The sequence below is a fragment of the Hyaena hyaena genome, unplaced genomic scaffold (genome assembly GCF_003009895.1).
Source record: "Hyaena hyaena isolate Hyena2069 unplaced genomic scaffold, ASM300989v1 scaffold_191, whole genome shotgun sequence".
Taxonomy (NCBI): Eukaryota; Metazoa; Chordata; class Mammalia; order Carnivora; family Hyaenidae; genus Hyaena; species Hyaena hyaena.
The window spans coordinates 1020382-1038997 of record NW_024080824.1 but is presented as its reverse complement, the minus strand read 5'-3'; the positions used below and the strand labels follow the sequence as shown (position 1 = coordinate 1038997).

Genomic DNA, 18616 nt, shown 5'->3' with positions numbered 1-18616 from the left:
TACTTCAGAGTACAATTTTCAATAATGACTGTCTGCTTCCTTCTTTGTCATTTGTCTTCTGTTTCTTTACATATTTCATACTGTGTTCTATGGCATTGTACGTCTGAAAACTCCAGTATCTGAAATCTGAAGGGGTTTAATCTACTTGGGTTGTTTTTCTTGACTCTTATTTATACTGGCTGTTTCCTTTGGTTTTGAGGAATTTATTCTGTGGGATCATCTTTTCCTGTCTTCCTTCCTTCTCCTCCTTCATTTTCTTTCTTCCCTACCCCCCTTGCCTTGGGAATTTCTTGTATTTCTTTGTGAGGCTGATAATTCATTATAGTTTTTTATGTCTAATATCTTACCATGATCGGGTTGTATGGTGGCAAGGGTTCTTTCAAGGTACCGCATAGCTGGCTCTACTGGTGGGATGAAAAGTATTCTGCAAATGATTTTTTTCTGGAGAGGATGTATATTTGTTCTTACTGGGAGCCATGGGGTGCTACCTACCAACCTCAGGCAAATTTAGGGTCATTCGGTGGTCCCAGCTTAATGCCGAAGCCCTAGTTTCAGTTACTCCACTTTTAAAGGGGTCAGATTAGAGTCCAGATCTCAGTGCTCGTGTTTTTCTTCATCCAGACAGCAGCCTAGCTTCTGTATGTGCTCATGCTTACACTTCCCTGATCTGGTCTGAACTCTTCCCTCCCTCCCTCTCCCCATCTTCCTCCCTCTACTCTGCCCTTCCTGCTTGGAGACTTCCTTTATTTCTTTGTATCCAGCAGTGCATTGGAATTATGTTTCACTGTAATTTATGCATGATCAAGGATATAGTGGATGAATCCCTTTAGAGTGTCCAGTATCCTGCTATAGTAGTGGGAGTGAAGAATGTTCTATTCTGCCAATACCCATTGGTTTGTTTCCCATTCAGGTTTCCCATTCAGGTTTTTTTCCTCTATGAGAGTCATAATAGGCAGAGTGAAAGATTTAATAGTGCAGATATAATAATTCAAACCTTCAGAATCCATAATCACAAATACATTTAAAAAGACACAGTATAAATTAAGAAATAAATACAAATAACGTGTCTAAATAAAGAAAAACTACTGGCTAAATATATTTTGCATGCAGTAATTGTTTCTTCTCTGGAGGAAAAAAGAAAGATTAAACAAATCTGTAGTGCTGTGAATATACTAACAGTGTGTTTTGGGATTTAACAGGTCCAAAGGACTATAGCTAAGCAGATTCAGATGGTGAAACAGATTGGAAAAGGTCGCTATGGGGAAGTTTGGATGGGAAAGTGGCGTGGCGAAAAGGTAGCTGTGAAAGTGTTCTTCACCACAGAGGAGGCCAGCTGGTTCCGAGAGACAGAAATATATCAGACAGTGTTGATGAGGCATGAAAACATTTTGGGTGAGTCGGAATAGCAGTGTTCAGGGTTTCCTAGCTTTCCTCTATTTTCTGTTAACATCTGCCTATTAACCCATCTGTCTAGACCTGTGATGAAATATAGAGACATTTTCTTCTTGGCGTGAGCCCAAGAACGTCATAAGCTTCTACTGGGAGACCTCACAGGAGGAATGACTAAGCCACTTCTGTGAATGAATAGTGGGCTGGAAATGGAATACTCTCAAATATTTTTCTCTTTAGGGACAGGAAATGCAAATGTAATACCAGAATTTCTTAGGGTTTCTCAGGGATTTGAAGGAGCACATGTTTAAATGTTGTGAAAAGTTCTACAAGTTTTATATGCAGGGTGTGTGTATGTGTGTGTGCGCGCGCAATCCTCACTCCAGAGTTTATATTGAGAATTAATTTCTTAAAAACATTTTTCTCAAGTTAGAAATGATATACCTGTATCATCGAACTGGAAAGAGTCTCAGCTAAAATGGAGCATATGCCCTGACTCAAGACCTGTTTTGTAAATAATGTCTTATGTATAACTGTACTTTTACTATTAACTTAAATATAACGTAAGTATCAACAACTGACTAGAAAGGGCTCATGTTTTCAAGTACTAACTCTTAATGTTCTGCTACCTCTACTGTTTTGATGGCCTCTGATTGGTATTCATAATTTAATACTGTCATAGGCATAACCGTGAAGCTGAATGAAATGCTAAACAAAAGACACCTCCATGACAAAGAACGCCATTTGGGAATATGAATTATTCTTGATAGTATTCGGAAAACACTTGGCTTCAAACCTTTTTGTCTTTCTTCCTTTTAGGGTTCATTGCCGCAGATATCAAAGGGACAGGGTCTTGGACCCAGTTGTACCTAATTACAGACTATCACGAAAACGGTTCCCTCTATGACTATCTGAAGTCCACCACCCTAGATACGAAATCCATGCTGAAGTTAGCCTATTCCGCTGTCAGTGGCTTATGTCATTTACACACTGAAATCTTTAGCACTCAAGGCAAACCGGCAATCGCCCACCGCGATCTGAAAAGTAAGAACATCCTGGTGAAGAAAAACGGAACGTGCTGTATAGCTGACCTGGGCCTGGCTGTTAAATTTATTAGGTTCGTATCAAAGTGAACACATGCACTTGTTACGATTCTCTTCTGTCCCTTATTTACAGACTGTACGTTCTGGAGTTTGGTGCTTCTAGGATATTTAGGGGAGGTGCTTTATTAATTTTGATGTTTCTTTGGAGGGAAAACATAGAAGCATTTATTCGAAGGAATGTGTATTTGTGTCCTGTTGTTTCTGTGCTGCTCAGCAACCTGGCTTCCAGACAGAGTTTGCGTTAGGTTCGTAGCTCTCCTGAGGCTCTTTAGAAGAGGGTACCTACCTCATGTCTGGGGTGATTTGGTGAGCATCCTGCATAAGTTTGTAAGTAGGAAAGAGTTTCAGTAAAGATCTACGTGATAGGTAGCGATAAAGACAGTGTTTTTTTATCTGACGGAAGAAAGATCGTTTGCATAGATATTCCACGCGAAATGTTAGAAATGAGCAAAGCACAGTCTGCGTTCGGCACTGGCGGACTGTGACTTAAACAGGGAGTAACACATAGACCAGCATGTGTCATAACACAGCGGTTTCAGCCCACTGGGGCTCCTTGAAAGGACAGCAGCAGCTTGCACAGAACCCAGTCAGTGGGGCTCCGTTTTGCCCCTAATCAGAGCAGCCCTTTTATCTTACAGATGATTTAGTTAGAAGAAATGATTCCTTTGCCTTGAAGACAAAACAAAGGAGTTTGCAAACTGCTGGCCTAGAGGGATCTTCGTAGAACTAACTACCTTTTTAAAAACTCAGGCGAGGCTTAGCCTTTATTAATTTGGTGGATCCTCTTGTGGATTTTTTTTTCCCCAAAGAAGACTTGATAGAATATGAAACGTTTGGACAACAAAACTCATGAGAGAAGACTAATGGACTGTTATTTTTTTAAAGACTGAGGTGTGATTTAATAATAGGCCCGCAATACAGGAAGGTCTCCACCATTTAGGAGATGGTAAATTGAAGTTCTCACCTTTAAAATCAAAGCAGGAGGAAATAATTTGGACTGTAGATTTGAGTTAGAAATAAGAACCTCCTGACAGGATGAAAAAAATCCCTTCTCTCTTCTGAATTCTTTTATCTGAACTACAGCCTTTTTTTTTTTAAGTCTCTGCTAACAAAAAAATACATAAATAAATAAAAATAAAAAAATCCCATGATGCTTCTTAAATTACCAGCCTCTCTTCTGTCCTCCCCTGTTAAATTTCTTGAGTTCCAAAGAGTAATCTGCTTTCAGAATCCAGTAATTCACAGTATCTTGTGATTTTGTGTCTTCTTCTCCCTTCTCTCCTGAGCTCCTTTTTAAAGGATACCATTGATCTTTGTCACCAGAAGCCTTTCTTATTGTCATCCCACTGTCCACAGTGTGCAAACCTTTCTTCCTGCTATTTTCTTGATGTGCCTTTATTCCACATTCATTTTCTTTCCCTGTGGGTTCTGTTCTTTGTGTGTCTCTTACATATTTCCCCACTGCTAGATTTCCTGCTGATACCTGTTTTTCCTTTCTAGTTCTCAGTTTTGGTTGATCCATTCTAAAATGTGAGGTGCCTGACATTGCCTTTGTTCCTTAAGTTTTTGGTTTGTTCAGTTGAATAAATTCTCTCACCCTGATATTCCCACTGGAACTGAGTCGAGTTGGGTCCTCTACCATTTTTCTAGATTTCTGGAGTAAAGCATTATGTAGTTTTTGTAGTCTTTGCCTTTCCTGTTTTCAGGGTTTTTTCCTACATGCTGCTGTCTTGAAACCTAATTTTGGACATCATAATCATTTCATGGTGTCTGTAGCTTTGGGTTCAACTGTAGTTTATATTCTGAACACTTCATACTCTCTTACACCTTCAGGTGTTCTTAACATGCCTTTATCTTTACCCAAGTGTCCAGCAGCTCCTCTTCTGTTTGCATAGCTACTACTTCTCATTGCAGTTTATTTCTTTGGGACACTTCTTATCCCCTTATAAGTCTGACTTGTAGTTAGTCTTCCCCCTTCCCACGTGACCCTGTGCATACTCTCACGGCACTTCTCGTATTCTCGTGCAGTAATCATGGACTGCTTATCGGTTATTCCCAATGAAGACTAAGCTCCATGAAGGTAGATACCATGCTTTTTCTCGGACTTACATCCCTGGTGCCTTTCCTTGGTGTCCAGTACATAGGTGTTGCTCCCAAATTTTGTATAATGAACACAGATGCATGATCCCCTGTGAAGTACAGGATAAAGGAGAAAAGCATCTGTTTTTAGCTCCAGAGCTCCTACACACTCTGAATTAAATCCACCTTCCTGTTTTTTTTTTTTTTTTAATGTTTATTTAGTTTTGAGAGGGGGTAGAAGGAGAGAACGAGTGGGAGAGAGGCAGAGAGAGGTGGGTACTGAGGATCTGAAGTGGGCTCTGTGCTGTCAGCCGGGAGCCTGATGTGGGGCTTGAACTCACAGACCATGAGACCATAACCTGAACCAAATCGGATGCTCAACCCACCGAGCCACCCGGGTGCCCCCACCTCCCTTGTTTGCTGTCCTACAAATCCTCCAGCTTGTATGCGTGCTTTTGCAAAACGGATGTATTTGTTTTCTCCATATGTATTGCATGTTTGCTGCGCCTTGCACAGTTTCTAGTCTGGAATGCCCCTGCTGCTTCCTGTATCTTCATCTGGTCTCAGAGCTGCCTTTAAGTCACTTTACCCATCCCCCAGCTAGGGGTAATGACGTCATCTTCTCTACTCTGTAGTCATTTCCCAGCCCTGGTCTGACTGGTAGTGTATTAATACCTGCCTCATCTTGCCTACTTGTCACTGGGCATCTTGAGAGCAGGATCTGTGCCAGATTAATTACTGCATTTCCCATTTGACATGACATAGTGAATTATCCGTTATAGGTATTCCAACATTATTTTGAAGCCATGCATCTTGGCAATATCAAAATAATTGAGGACTTTTCTTCTCTGTAGACCTTAAAACAGACAAGGAACGTGAGTGTTCTATTTCTGAAACTCAGCTCTGCTAATATAAAAATGAACTAAATGGCCCCTCAGATTTCACACAAACCCTGATTCTAGGAAGCGGAGGGGAGTGCTTTAAGGGCTAATTCAGAGCTCTGTTTGGCATATATTGACTTGTTCATCAAGAGAAGAAAGCTTGAGGACACTGGCTCAGCTGAGAAACTGTGGCTGTTAGAGGCACAAATCTCATATGGCTAAAGAATAGCCGTGGAACCATTTACTTTTCTGGACCCCAGTTTCCTTCCGTTAAATGGAGGTTACATTTGATAATTTCAGAGATCCTTTTCACATTTTATTTTCTGAGTTTCAAAGGAACTTTGCTCTTCTCAATTTTTGAGCTTTACTTTTAAACCTTGCTTTATATGTTTTTCTGGCTTCTGCTCTTTTCCTGATTTTCCTATGTTGGGGCACGTGCACACACAGAGATCGTTAGAGATCTTATTACAAGCGGGGTCAAAGGTAACCCAGTGTGGAGTTCTCAGACTTCATAACTGAACTTCCTGTGAGAATATAATCTTTACCATGGTCTCTACATGGTAAGTGTTCTCTCAGGCTTTTAAGTCATTTCTGGGAGGTTCCCAGGGAAGTTGAGAGCCACAGAGAGAGTGGACTATACTTCAGAGATTTCCTGCTCATATAATTTTTTTTTAGCCTGTATTCATTTTTTCATCCACTCTCTTGAAAATGACATAAGTGCTGATGTATTTCTTGCCCAACAGAGACTTATCCAGGTGATGCCGGAGCAGACATCATCGTAACCCCAAATCTCTCTTGAGAGGAGAAAACGGTGACACGTGAAATCTCTTAAAGGAACTTCCGAATCTTTTCACTTTTTACTTTGGAGGATTAAGCAACCCCAATGGCCCTTCAGTGTCAGAATAATGTATTTTCTTAGGGGGAAAATAAACCCTGGTTTAGGATTTCTCTGGTATTAAATTTTAGATAGAAAAACTACAGTAAGACTGGTCTGTGACACGGATCTCCCAACTGATGACTGTCAAGTTGTCCGAATGCAACGGAGTTGGAGTTGGAGTTGGAGTGGCCCAGCCCCGAGGGGTGGGGGCAGAGGGGGCACTGCATTTCCTCCGTGTCCTTCTGATCTCATCACCACTAACCCTGCCTCTGGTTTGTGTACTTAGTGGTATTTTTAAAAAGAAGCATGCCTAAATGACTCCCCAGAGTCGGAGAACTCCGCTCATTAGTGGCAGAGTCAGTGCTCTCTGTCAGGATTTTTGCAGCCATACCCATTCTGTCTTCAAGGGTTTTTAAGTCTAAAGTTCTGTTTTTCAGAAATCCCGAGATGTCTCAGGATTTAATTATAGAAGCATTGAGTCCTTTTGCAAGTGCAGCAGAACATTCTCTCTTTGCTTAGCATCTGACTGGGCAGAGTTCAGCGTGGTGATGAGCGCCACCGCTACCTACCAGATGCTGTAGGAGACACCCAGGGAGGCGCACAGCCCCTTCTTCTGAAGGCTCAGGAGGATCTTTCATGCTTGGGAGGTTGCTTCCCTCTTCCTAAGAGGAGGTTCCTAAGGCTCTAGTATGTTTCATGTGTGGTTAATTTCAGGGTCAGTTGCAAGCCTTAAGCAAACGAGTGGCTTCCCTCCCGTGTTTTCTGCCACCTGCCCTTCTTTTATTGTTCTTGAAAGTTCAATTCTTCTTATTTATTTATTGTTTTGGAGTAGTTTATTTTCTTTTTCTTTCTTTTTTTAAAATTCAAATCCAAGTTAGTTAACATACAGTGCAATAATGATTTCAGGAATAGCATTTAGTGGTTCATCACTCACATATAGCACCCAGTGCTCATTCCAATAAATGTCTTCCTTAATGCTCATCACCCATGTAGCCCATCCCCCCACCCACCTCCCGTCCGGCAACACTGTTTGTTCTGTGTATTCAGGAGTCTCTTATGGTTTGCCTCCCTCTCTGTTTTTATCTTGTTTTTGCTTCCCTTCCCCTATGTTCATCTTTTTGTTTCTTGAATTCCACATATGAGCGAAGTCATATGATATTTATCTTTCTCTGGCTGACTTATTTCACTTAGCATAATACCCTCTAGTCCCATCCATGTTTTGTAAATGGCAAGATTTTATTCTTCTTTTATCACTGAGTTCTTATTTTTTAAAACCCTTTTTAGATTATTAAAGGTGTACGATGTTTGCTTCTCTTCTCTCTCTGTTACCTTTTTATCTCCCTTCTCCCTCTCTCCCCTTTTCTCTCTCTGTTTTAGACACCAGCAACACCCAGCAGAAGACCACCCGCATGTGACCAAAGGCCATGTGAACTACAGCCACCCACTTGGAGCTTACAACTCGATTCCCCAAGCTGGTTTCTCATGGCCACAGTGGGCTCTGCGTGTGACTTTCACGTACCTCTCCCTTCAGCTGATGGTACGGGGGGAACATGCACCGTGCCGAACCAGTGGCTTTTTCCCTTACCCCAATACTTCTTGCAGGAATTCCTGCTATGCATTTATAATTGGGAGGTTTCACGAACATGAAAAATAGTTAACTCAAAACAAAGTTAAGATGAAGATTCTATTTTTTAAAATCTGCTTTATTATACACTGCCACCAAAATAAAAATCTTTTGCCTGTTCTCCCTCTGGCTGCATCAGGGCTGAGAGTGTAAGTCATGCCTATTCCGGAGTCCCGTGCTTTGTCCAGGCTGCTTGCTGGAGGCCCCGCGATGAGCCTTTCTGCATTCCCAGGAGCTCTGTGGTTCCCTCTGCTGGTTACTTTAACAATTGCCGTGCACACATGCCACTGGGCACCAGGGCCAGACCCAGGGGGCCACATACGCAATAGGGAGCTGCACTGTCCATAGACAATAAAACTGACTAAAATCATCACCATATGCCCAGGTTCTAAAGCATGTCCGTGATGACATCCATCTCCCCGCAGGTCCTATTGCTTATCCCATCCCCCTACTTCATCAGCCCTCCTGTCACCTTCAGAAGAGGAAAATCTTGGTATTGTATCATTTCATCACCTTTCTTCATTGTCTTCTCTTCTCTTCTCTGGCTGTCACTGTGTCACGCCGTCATTCTTCCTGGCTGCCCTCTCCTTGCCTAAAGCAGTTGCCTTGAGAACTCTCAATCACTTTGTGACCCCGTTGGATGAGAAGGAGCCACGAAGAACGTATGTACACTGGAAGGTGCGGTCACCTCTGGAGACCGCTCACGGCACCGTGCTGGCACTTCCTTCATCCTACCGCTGGCATCCAGATGATTTTGGTCAGAAGCACGAAGTTCGTTTTCATGCCTCTTTATGTAATCCTAGCCGAGGGCACCGTGCATTTTGAGATTCAAATAAAATTACACTTCATCAGCACTAATCCCACCTAATACAGTAGGGAACTCAGTATCAATCACAGCGTATCTGGGAACCCTAAGGAGCTGTTTCCTCTCTGTCCTATCAGCCTTTTATCTTTGATATATGTTGTATACATATGCTCCATGTAACTCCATGTGATATAGCAGCCGATTCTTCTCTGCCAAATACCATCAAGGTTGAAGAGAGCTTTGCCCAGGCATGTTGTAGGGCATCGCATAAACTTTAGTCATAAAATTCATGCCACCAGAACATTTTTCTGATTTTTGCTTCCTACAAAAAGCTGAACACCTTGTCATGACTCTAGGCCACAGGGGAGAACCTTTTTCTTCCTAATTGACTTGCCCCTTTACCCCCAACCTCCCAAATTACTGTTTGTTTTTTATTCAGAAAATTTTAGGTGTTTTTATTTAATCCTGTTGCAGCCCACTGTCCCTACGGTTCATAAAGAAAAATATCCATTAATGTAAGATTCTAAAATAGTTTTTCTTTCCTGGAGAGGAAGTTGCTTGACATCCTTTAATTTAGTTTATTTTGTTCAAATTATATGTATATATATATATATATATATATATATATATATATATACACACACACATATATACACACATATATAGTTTATTTTGTTCAAATTATATATACAAATATATATATACACATATAATATACACACATGTATATGTATATATGTATATGTGTGTATATATATATATTTAAAATATATATATATATATATACACACACATATATACACACATATATAGTTTATTTTGTTCAAATTATATATACAAATATATATATACACATATAATATACACACATGTATATGTATATATGTATATGTGTGTATATATATATATTTAAAATATTTACTTATTTATTTGTGAGAGAGAGAGCAAGCATACACACAGTGGGGGAGGGACAGAGGGAGAGGGAGAGAAAGAAAGAATCCCAAACAGGCCCTGTGCTGTCAGTATAGAGTCTGATGTGGGGCTTGATCCCATGAACTGTGAGATCATGACCTGAACCAAAATCAAGAGTAGGATGCTTAACCCACTGAGCCACCTAGGTGCCCTGTTCAAATTATATTTTTATCTTTTTCAAATTCTGCTTAAGTCTGTATCACACTCATCCATTAACAGGGATGAAAGCCAGTGTTGGATCTAGTAGAAGTATTAATTATAAAAGTGTAAGTGGGTGAAAATACCTACCCCTGTAGTTCTCTAAAGCCCAATTTTTCAGACATGAGCCCTTTATGCAAACATTTCTAAGTCTTCTCCATGGGAAGGCAGGAGGGAGATCATGTTTCCTCTACACTGAATGTGGCATCCATGTTTTTGATGGAAAGTTTTTGGTTCTCCCTGGTAGAAACTTAGCTTCTCTAGTTTTGTCCACTTTCCTTAGGTGTCTTTTGCCCTTCAGAGCCTTATGCCTCCAATCTATCCCTTAATCCTTGAAAAGTACATTTTTCTTGTTCCTTATCCTCCTGAGTTCTTTTTTTTTAAATCATATATTTATTTTATTTTATTTTTTTATTTATTTCTAGGAGAGAGAGAGAGAGTGACAGCTTGAACAGGGGAGGGTCAGAGAGAGAGGGAGTCACAGACCGAAACAGGCTCCAGGCTCTGAGCCGGCAGTCAGCACAGAGCCCGACGTGGGCCTCGAACCCACGAACCGCGAGATCATGACCTAAGTGAAAGTCGGACGCTTAACCGACTAAGCTACCCAGGCGCCCCTTTAAATCATATACTTAATTAAAATACACATACAGAAAAGTATAAAAAATAATAAGGCACTCATGTAACAATTATCATAATGTTAACAAAGTTAACAATTTGCCTTATTTTTATCTGGTCTTTTTTTTTAAAATGCAGTGTTGAAGATCGCCCTTTGCATTCTCCTCCCTATTCTGTTCCCCTTTAGCCCTCCCAGAAGTAGCCCATAACCTGAAGTTGGTATTTATCTTTGCTCTAAGTGATTTTATGATTTGACCGCGTGTACGTGTAGCCATTGAGCACAGAGGATTCTTTTGTGCATTTAGAGTTCCTTTCTCTGACTCCGCCCTCCTTGTACGATATCTGTCTTTCCTCGTGAACCTTGTTTCTCACCCTTCCTACCCCTTCATGGAAAAGGAAGCAAGGGAAAGCTGAAGGCGCCCTGACCTTTCCTGTTTCATGCTTCTCCTTGACCCTTTCCTTCTGTTACTTTGTCCCCTATTCTTACATGATGTGCACCATCAAACTCTACTTACGGCTTCTTTTTCTTCCTTTATTCTTGGTGCCCTGGTGTTCAGTATCCCTGGCTTCTATTTTTGGTCTTGAAGATGAACAAGCTCAGTTTTTCTCTTCCCTAATTTGGGAGCAGCTAAGATAATGTTAACTGAAAACATGAGAGAGAGCTGCAGTTTAATTACTTTCCAATATAGAAACCCTCCTGAGCCAAGAGGGGATGGAGCTACATATGTCTTGGAGGGTCTGACCCTTTATAATATCCGATATCAATTACTTATAATTGCCATGTTTGTCATTTAAATGTAGTGCTGAAGGCATTTGCCATTAGGTTTCTAGTACTCTTTTACAACTTTAATTTGTTTAGCAAAATTTTGTTTAACCCCTCAAATATTGCTAGTGTCTCATTTTATGGTCTCTATGCAACAGAGATTTTTTTAATATTTCTCTTTAAAGTATCCATAGCAAATTTTCCTGTAGACCGGCCTTTTCTTTCTTTCACTCGAAATATATAATTTACCACCACGTGCACAGCCCATTGTGAATGGAGAGGTATGGGGCTATGAAATGATGATGACAGATATTCGAGGCTTAAGGAGTTTACACTTTTAGGTTGGACGACAGATATTTACTCAAATACTCTGAGGAAGGACATCTGTTCACATACTACTAGGGAAACAGCAGGGTGGGGAAAGGAAGGAAGGGAAGGACCATCATGCCAAGCCTGCATGTTTTTTGGGAATCTGATGGGCCAAGAAAATCCTTGATTGTATGTTTGTTCAGGTTTGAGGGAATGAGAGTGTAGAGATGAACTCTGGTCTACCCATCAGAAATCTTAGTTCTGCCATCAAGTGACCGTTACCTTTCAGTTTCCAATAGATTGTCTCCGTGTCAGACATCGTGTTAGCCCTTCCTGAGCTAGCAAATCCAAAGCAAGCACACAGGAGCTAAGGGCAAGAATGGGAAGGAGTTGCCTGAAATCTTTCTCAAGTGTGGTCACAGTATATCTTTGGCTGAAGTATACTCTTGAGGGGCCCGAGATAAGACTGGTCTTGATTTCCTTTCCCAGACCATGTTCTGGAATGTAATGTAGACCCTTTGCCTACATTTCTTTCCATCTGTAAGTCCCCATGTTCGTTTCTTTGCATAGAACCTAGAATTCTCTACCCAGGCCCACCACTGTCTTCCTCTACTGATTCAAAATTATAAATTAGAACACGTTAATGAAAAACCTACTGTGTGCTCACAGAAGTGATGTCCGTCTAATTAAAGGTGGAATTTTTGTGGCGTCTTTGAAATCTGATAGTTTTCATATTATCATTAAGCTGCTTCTTGGCTCACTGTCTTCCCTTATCATTTACTATTTAGCCACACAAACGACATTTTTCTGTTATATCAAACTGGTAACTATCATGAGTTCACATTTATCTAGAAAATGAGCCTCTTAGAGCCCAGGACACTGGGACCCATGGTTACAGACTAAAGTTTATATATTTATTTATTTTTATTTTTAAAAATTTACACTTCAACTTTTATTTTAAAAACAAACAGGCTTTTTCAGAGCGGTCGCTCCTAGAAGATCCTGAGGGGCCTAATGAGAATACTGGTGGCCCATCTGTTGCAATTGCTTTAGATTAAGGATTTTAGCTGGAAATGAATTTAAAATGGTTCTAAGAATGAAGCTTTATGCGTTTTAGTAAATGTTAACAGTTTGGAGATCTGCAGAGAGACATCTGCCGTCCTTTAAATTTTCCCAAGTGACACTGCGTATTTTATGTTTTAGACAGTAAAGACCGAGGCAGGGAGATCAAAGCCAGAGGTTCTTTCCGAAAGCTGCTAATATTTAGGAAAGTTTGGCATTATTGCCTGTGACACAGCCTGATAAACGTGATATTTGCTGTATGTAACTTCCTCATGGAGGAGGAATAACACGTAAATGCTAGAGTCAGTGGAGCGTGATAAGAAGGAAAACATGTTCCCTAGGAATCTGGAGACAGCCGGGTTTAGCCACCCTTCCCCACAAACGTCAGTTTAATAATGACTTTATGTGCCCTTTCCGTTTTATAGTTTCCTCGCCAAGACTGGGGTTTATTGCTCTTCCTAGCTCCACTGCTCTTCCTAGCTCCACTAGTGTCTGTTGAGAGAATGCTAGTTAAGCCTCTGGTACGTGCTTCGGACTGGGCTGGCCACGATTTTACATACCTCATCTTGGTTAGTTGTTGACTCATCAGGCAGTAGTAGTTTGACCTTACATATCTCCGTTCAGGACTTCTGGCTCCCGCTCGCTGCACAGAGGCAGTAGTTCCCAAGTGCCGTTCTGCACACTGGGGTCCACCAGCGTGAACTTTCTCCCAGTCCATGGGAAATCACGATACATGGATCGTGTTCTGAAATTTTCATTCTGCTACTGTTATTATGTTAAGTTATTCCTTTCCTCCTTTTATGAAGAAGTCCAGGCTGTTTGGTTTATGAAATCATAGTGACCCTAGAAAGCTCCACTGTAGATCCTGTAAAACATTTCAAGGTCCTTGTTGCTTCTCTTCCTCCCCATTTTTTAAACTTGGTTGTACTTCTGAAAACCTTGCAACACTTGGTTTTAAAAATATTTTCTCAAACAAACCACCTTGGGCCGTGCTCATGCCAATTTTAAGAGCAAAGTTATTAAAATATGGAGGGGAAGAAGATATTTGTAGGCATTTAATAGGCATATAGCGATTATCCCGTGTATATTTGACCTGGTGGCAATGCAGCCTTGTGTGTTGTGGCTTCACTGTGCCGTCTTCGTTGGCTTCTTACGTGTGACTATTTAATACAACTTGCAGCAAGAAATATTTTTCACGGAGACGTTACTCTGTGAAAGGATATGTCTTCCCACCCTTCACTGAAACCCTGGTCAGGAACCCCTTCGATTTGTCGTTTGTTGGCCCTTTCCAGGGCTGATCATGCTTTGCTTTCCTTCTTCCTCAGTGATACCAACGAAGTTGACATACCGCCCAACACCCGAGTTGGCACCAAGCGCTATATGCCTCCAGAAGTGCTGGACGAGAGCTTAAATAGAAATCACTTTCAGTCTTACATTATGGCCGACATGTACAGTTTTGGACTCATCCTCTGGGAGGTTGCTAGGAGATGTGTGTCAGGGGGTAAGTAACAATGATACTGTTGGACCTACTACAAATCCTTTCTTTCTGATCAGAAATGGGAGTTGGCATATCGTCCACAGTATCAGATTTTCTTTTATTTCCCACCTTGTTTCAGTTGATACAGTCCCCCCAGGAAATGATGTCTGCCATCTTTGAATCGTCTTGGACTGCCTGCCTCCTTCCAGCCTCTTCTCACCAACCTGCTGGGCCCCATCCCCAACTCCAGTACCCCATTCCCTGTGGTTTGCTCTATACAGATTAAGGTAGAGACAGAAATGTGGGGCGGGACACCCACTGGTAACCTACCTCCTCCCCCCACTTGATTTTCTATAGTTCTTCTTCATAAAGCAGTTTGAAAACATCATTTTTTAAAAATTTTTAATGTTTTATTTATTTCAGAGACAGAGAGCACGAGCAGGGGAAGGTCAGAGAGAGAGGGAGGTTCCAGAGGGAATCTGAAGCAGGTTCCAGGCTCTGAGATAGCTATCAGCACAGAGCCTGACGTGGGGCTCGAACCCATGAGCCGCAAGATCATGACCTGAACCGAAGTCGGACGCTTAACCGACTGAGCCACCCAGGTGCCCCTGAAAACATCAATTTTTATCAAAAGGAAATGAAAGCATAAGAGTATTCCTTCTGGTCATGATAAGTTTCCTACAAACAAGGATTCCCTAGTAAGACAACACAAGACCTTACTAAATATTCAGAGGCATTATTATTGCTTGCAGTATTTTGTTTACTGCTGCATCATCTGTCTTTAAACAGATTCCAGCACTTTTTTAGGTGAGATGCTGAATCTTTGGCTCTGCAGTATCAAGTACCTTGTCTATGGTTATTCTCACGGCCATGCTTGGTAAGAGACCATGTGGGTGCCCATCACAACCAGTTGAAACTCACTTTTGTGAAATCTGGAGTTTGCCCATACTTCAGAAAGTGCAGAGAACACTCACTGGGGCTGGTGTTTGTTCTCGGACCTCCCGTTTACTGTCTGTAACCTTTGACAAGTTACTCTGCTTCTTAACTTCCCAGTTCTCCCTCTTAAGAAGGAGGTGAATTGAAGAGAATTAAAACTACCTGGTACATAAGTAGCTTTCAATGCATGTTAGCTCTTATTTAAAATTTTCATTTTGGTTGGTAGGGGCTTAACTTATATTTGGATTCATATTTAAAAATATAGAGGAGAGACAGTTAATCAACAGGCATTTAGACTTTGGTGGAAAGATCATGATGCAATGCCTTCTGATCACCCTGGGAATCCTGAGCCTATTAGAAGCTTAATTTAAAATAGAACACATTTCCCCTTAAGTGAGGGAACTCTGAAAGGAAAGTTAACATAGGAAATGTTTCCTAACCAGATAGTGAATAAATCTCCCATCATATACGAAGAAGGAAAGAGCTAACCAAAATACAAGTTACCTAACTGTGCCTCGTTTCATGTTTTATAAAGAGTAGATGAGCCTATTTTTGAATAATATGCTTACATTTAAGATTGGTTTGTAGACGTTGAAGGAGTAGTAGACTACAAGATTGCTTCTCTAATTATGTTTTCCTGAACATCTAAAGCAAACAAGGCCACAAGAAACCTATATTTGGAAGCCTGTGGGCTGGAACACAGGAGAAATGATTTTCAGCTTAAAAACAAGTTAGCCTCATAAAAACAGCAGAGTATTAAATGGCTTTCGTAGGTCTGTCTTTGCCTTTGGAGATTTGAGAGGTACTAAGATATTGCTTTGTCTCTTTATGAGATTGACATATGTTTGTCAGAGACATTAGAGTCCCAGATCTGCCCCATACTAACTGTATGGCCTTGGGCAAGGTACTTATTCCCTCAAAACTAAGTTTTTTCCATCTGCATAATGTGGTTAATAATGCTGTCTCATAAACACACTTATATAAATATAGTATGTTATATAGCATACTTACCTTCATGCCTGGTATATAGTGGGTTCCTAAGAAGTGAGTTTGTTTTCTCCTTCCAGAAAGGCAAAATACACAAAACTCTGTTCTCCAACACTTTTCCTTTATGAAGATGTTGGAAGTTTTGGTCTTGTCTTTCGAGTCCAGGGACTTTTGGGTGAACTAGGTATATCTGGATGTAGGTCTTCAAAACCTGGGAAGAAAAATAACTTTTGAGGTTTCAGACACAATTAGATGACAGCTAATATGGGAATTTTGACAACTTAATTCTATATAAGGAGAAAGAAGTAAGGCCTATAGTTCAAAGAGAGACTTTGATTAATTCACAATTTTATGTGGTTGGCTCGGTGTCTGTTGTAGTATATATACTGCTTACCACCATGTTGGTAACGACACCAGCACTAGACATTGAGGAGAATATGAGATGAGTAAGACCAACGTGGCCCTTGCCCTCAAGGTGTTGTCAGAGCCATTGTCTTAAGAATTACAAACAGAGGAAGAACTCAAATGAAGTGTGAGCATCCCCTATGCTTTAGACCCTGTGCTCTTAGTATCTCCTATAGACATGGAACGCAATGGAAGGGATAGTGTAGATAGCACATACAGCCATGCTCTGTGGTCTCTTCGAGGAACAAGGACAATGGTGAGTTGGAATGGTCTGAGGAAACTTCTGAACCCTCTTGTCCTTTAGGTTTATATATGGGTTTGAGTTTGCAAGAAAGGGCATAATACTCCAGATGTTGTCAGAGTAAAATTCCAGCCAATTTAATGATGCCTTGGATAATCTGCCAACCTGGTGGTATCATCTCGTTCAGCCAAGAGCAATTACATTCCTCTAATAGATGACTTAGATGGGGAGGAAAGGTGCTTCACACAGAGCGCCCAGAGCAGTGTCCTCTAAGGACAGAGGCTGCTAGTAATTGTTGTGAGGAGTTAAATCAGATAGGGTTGAAAAGAAGATACAAGTACCCTACTTTTCTAAAGGACAAAAGGAATAAGGTAGAGAGCAGATACTAGGAAAAATGAAATGGAATTTATCACAGTAAGTGCCATTTTCCTAAGATGACATAGGTTTGTATCTTAACCCTTCTTTACATGATACCTCTCTTTTTTTGTAAAAGTAATGTATTTCTTAGCAAAAGTTGGGTGAGACACAGAATATTTAAAGGAGAAAATAATAAAAATAAGGCAGTTCTTGAACCTAAAAAATCACGAGTAGTATTTTTAGGTGTGTATAACTTTTTGAATTTTAAATGTGGAAAAATGCGTTCTTATGATTAAGCAGAAAGAATGTAAATCTCCCATTTTGTTCAAGTAGGATACACTGCCAAATTTATTATGAGATTCATAATCTCATATTGCAGTGATAGAAACAGCCCCATATTATGCAGTATGAGTTTGGGATGTGTCTGCCAAGTTTGCATTGAGATTTAATATAGATGTGTGTGTGTTGTTTTTTTTTTAATTTGGCATACAAGACCCTTTATAAAATTGGAAATAAATTTGAGATGCTTGTTTCACTTAGCTTTGGGAAATTAGAAAAAAGGCTTGAAAACCTATAATAATATGTTTCATTAGGTTTTCTATTTATGTTTTTAATTAGATTAAGTGTCATTGGGGCACATTTTTTTTTTCAAAGACTTATTTTGAGATTTTTCAGCCTACACTTGTCTTTAGTGCTGACAGAGCTTTTTGGGAACAGTTTGCATGCTGGACTTCTACGTCCGCCTCACCAAAAGAAACACTCATAATAGTTTAAAAACAACCCATATTTTCAGGTATAGTGGAAGAATACCAGCTTCCCTATCATGACCTAGTGCCCAGCGACCCCTCTTACGAGGACATGAGAGAGATCGTGTGCATCAAGAAGCTACGTCCCTCATTCCCCAACCGGTGGAGTAGTGATGAGGTAAGGCTCCAGGTAACACGTGGTTATGGCCAGCATCTAAACAGACTCTTCTCTTTTTGCCGACATTCCAAATATTCGCTACAGGAACCCTCCTCCTTTTTGTGAAGGTGATGGTCATGTTCACTGCAGTCATTTATGTGGAGCTCAGTGTAGTATGTTAAATTATCTGTTTCTTTTTACCAGTGTGCTTTTGCTACTTATGGAGTGTGCTGAGTGAGTTAACACTTAGCCTGCACAGTGGGTAAACATTATTTCATTTGTTTGTGATGTCCTGACATTTGCATAAAGGATGTTATTTCTGTGCCTGTGTGTGTGTGTGAGTGTGTGTGTGTGTGTGTCTTTAAAGCTTCATGATTTTCTCCATGACAGACCAGCCTACAGAAGTCTCTCATCTTGAGGGGAGAGAAGATAGGCGTCTGCAGAACCTAGTTTCCTTCACACCGAAGGGATACTAGTTGGCTTAGTTGAGCTGCCCATCTGGGCCACGGATCTTGGCAAACAGGCACGATGCGATGCAGTTTGAAAAAACCCATATTCAGCCTGGCTCTGAGGACACAGTGACCAGCTCTGCACAGGTCTGGAAGGGAGCTCATCAGAAGGAGGAAACGAGTC

General features: G+C 40.8%; 1 protein-coding gene across 7 annotated transcripts in view; it reads left to right on the top strand.

Moving 5' to 3' along the window:
- Positions 1-18616, top strand: part of BMPR1B (bone morphogenetic protein receptor type 1B) — a 394444-nt gene that overhangs the window by 371759 nt on the left and 4069 nt on the right. For all 7 annotated transcript variants that reach the window (XM_039241281.1, XM_039241288.1, XM_039241282.1 and 4 more), the window contains 4 exons: positions 1200-1392; positions 2209-2506; positions 14003-14178; positions 17874-18004. In XM_039241281.1, the coding sequence (XP_039097212.1) occupies positions 1200-1392; positions 2209-2506; positions 14003-14178; positions 17874-18004 (798 nt within the window). The remainder of the gene's footprint in view (positions 1-1199; positions 1393-2208; positions 2507-14002; positions 14179-17873; positions 18005-18616) is intronic.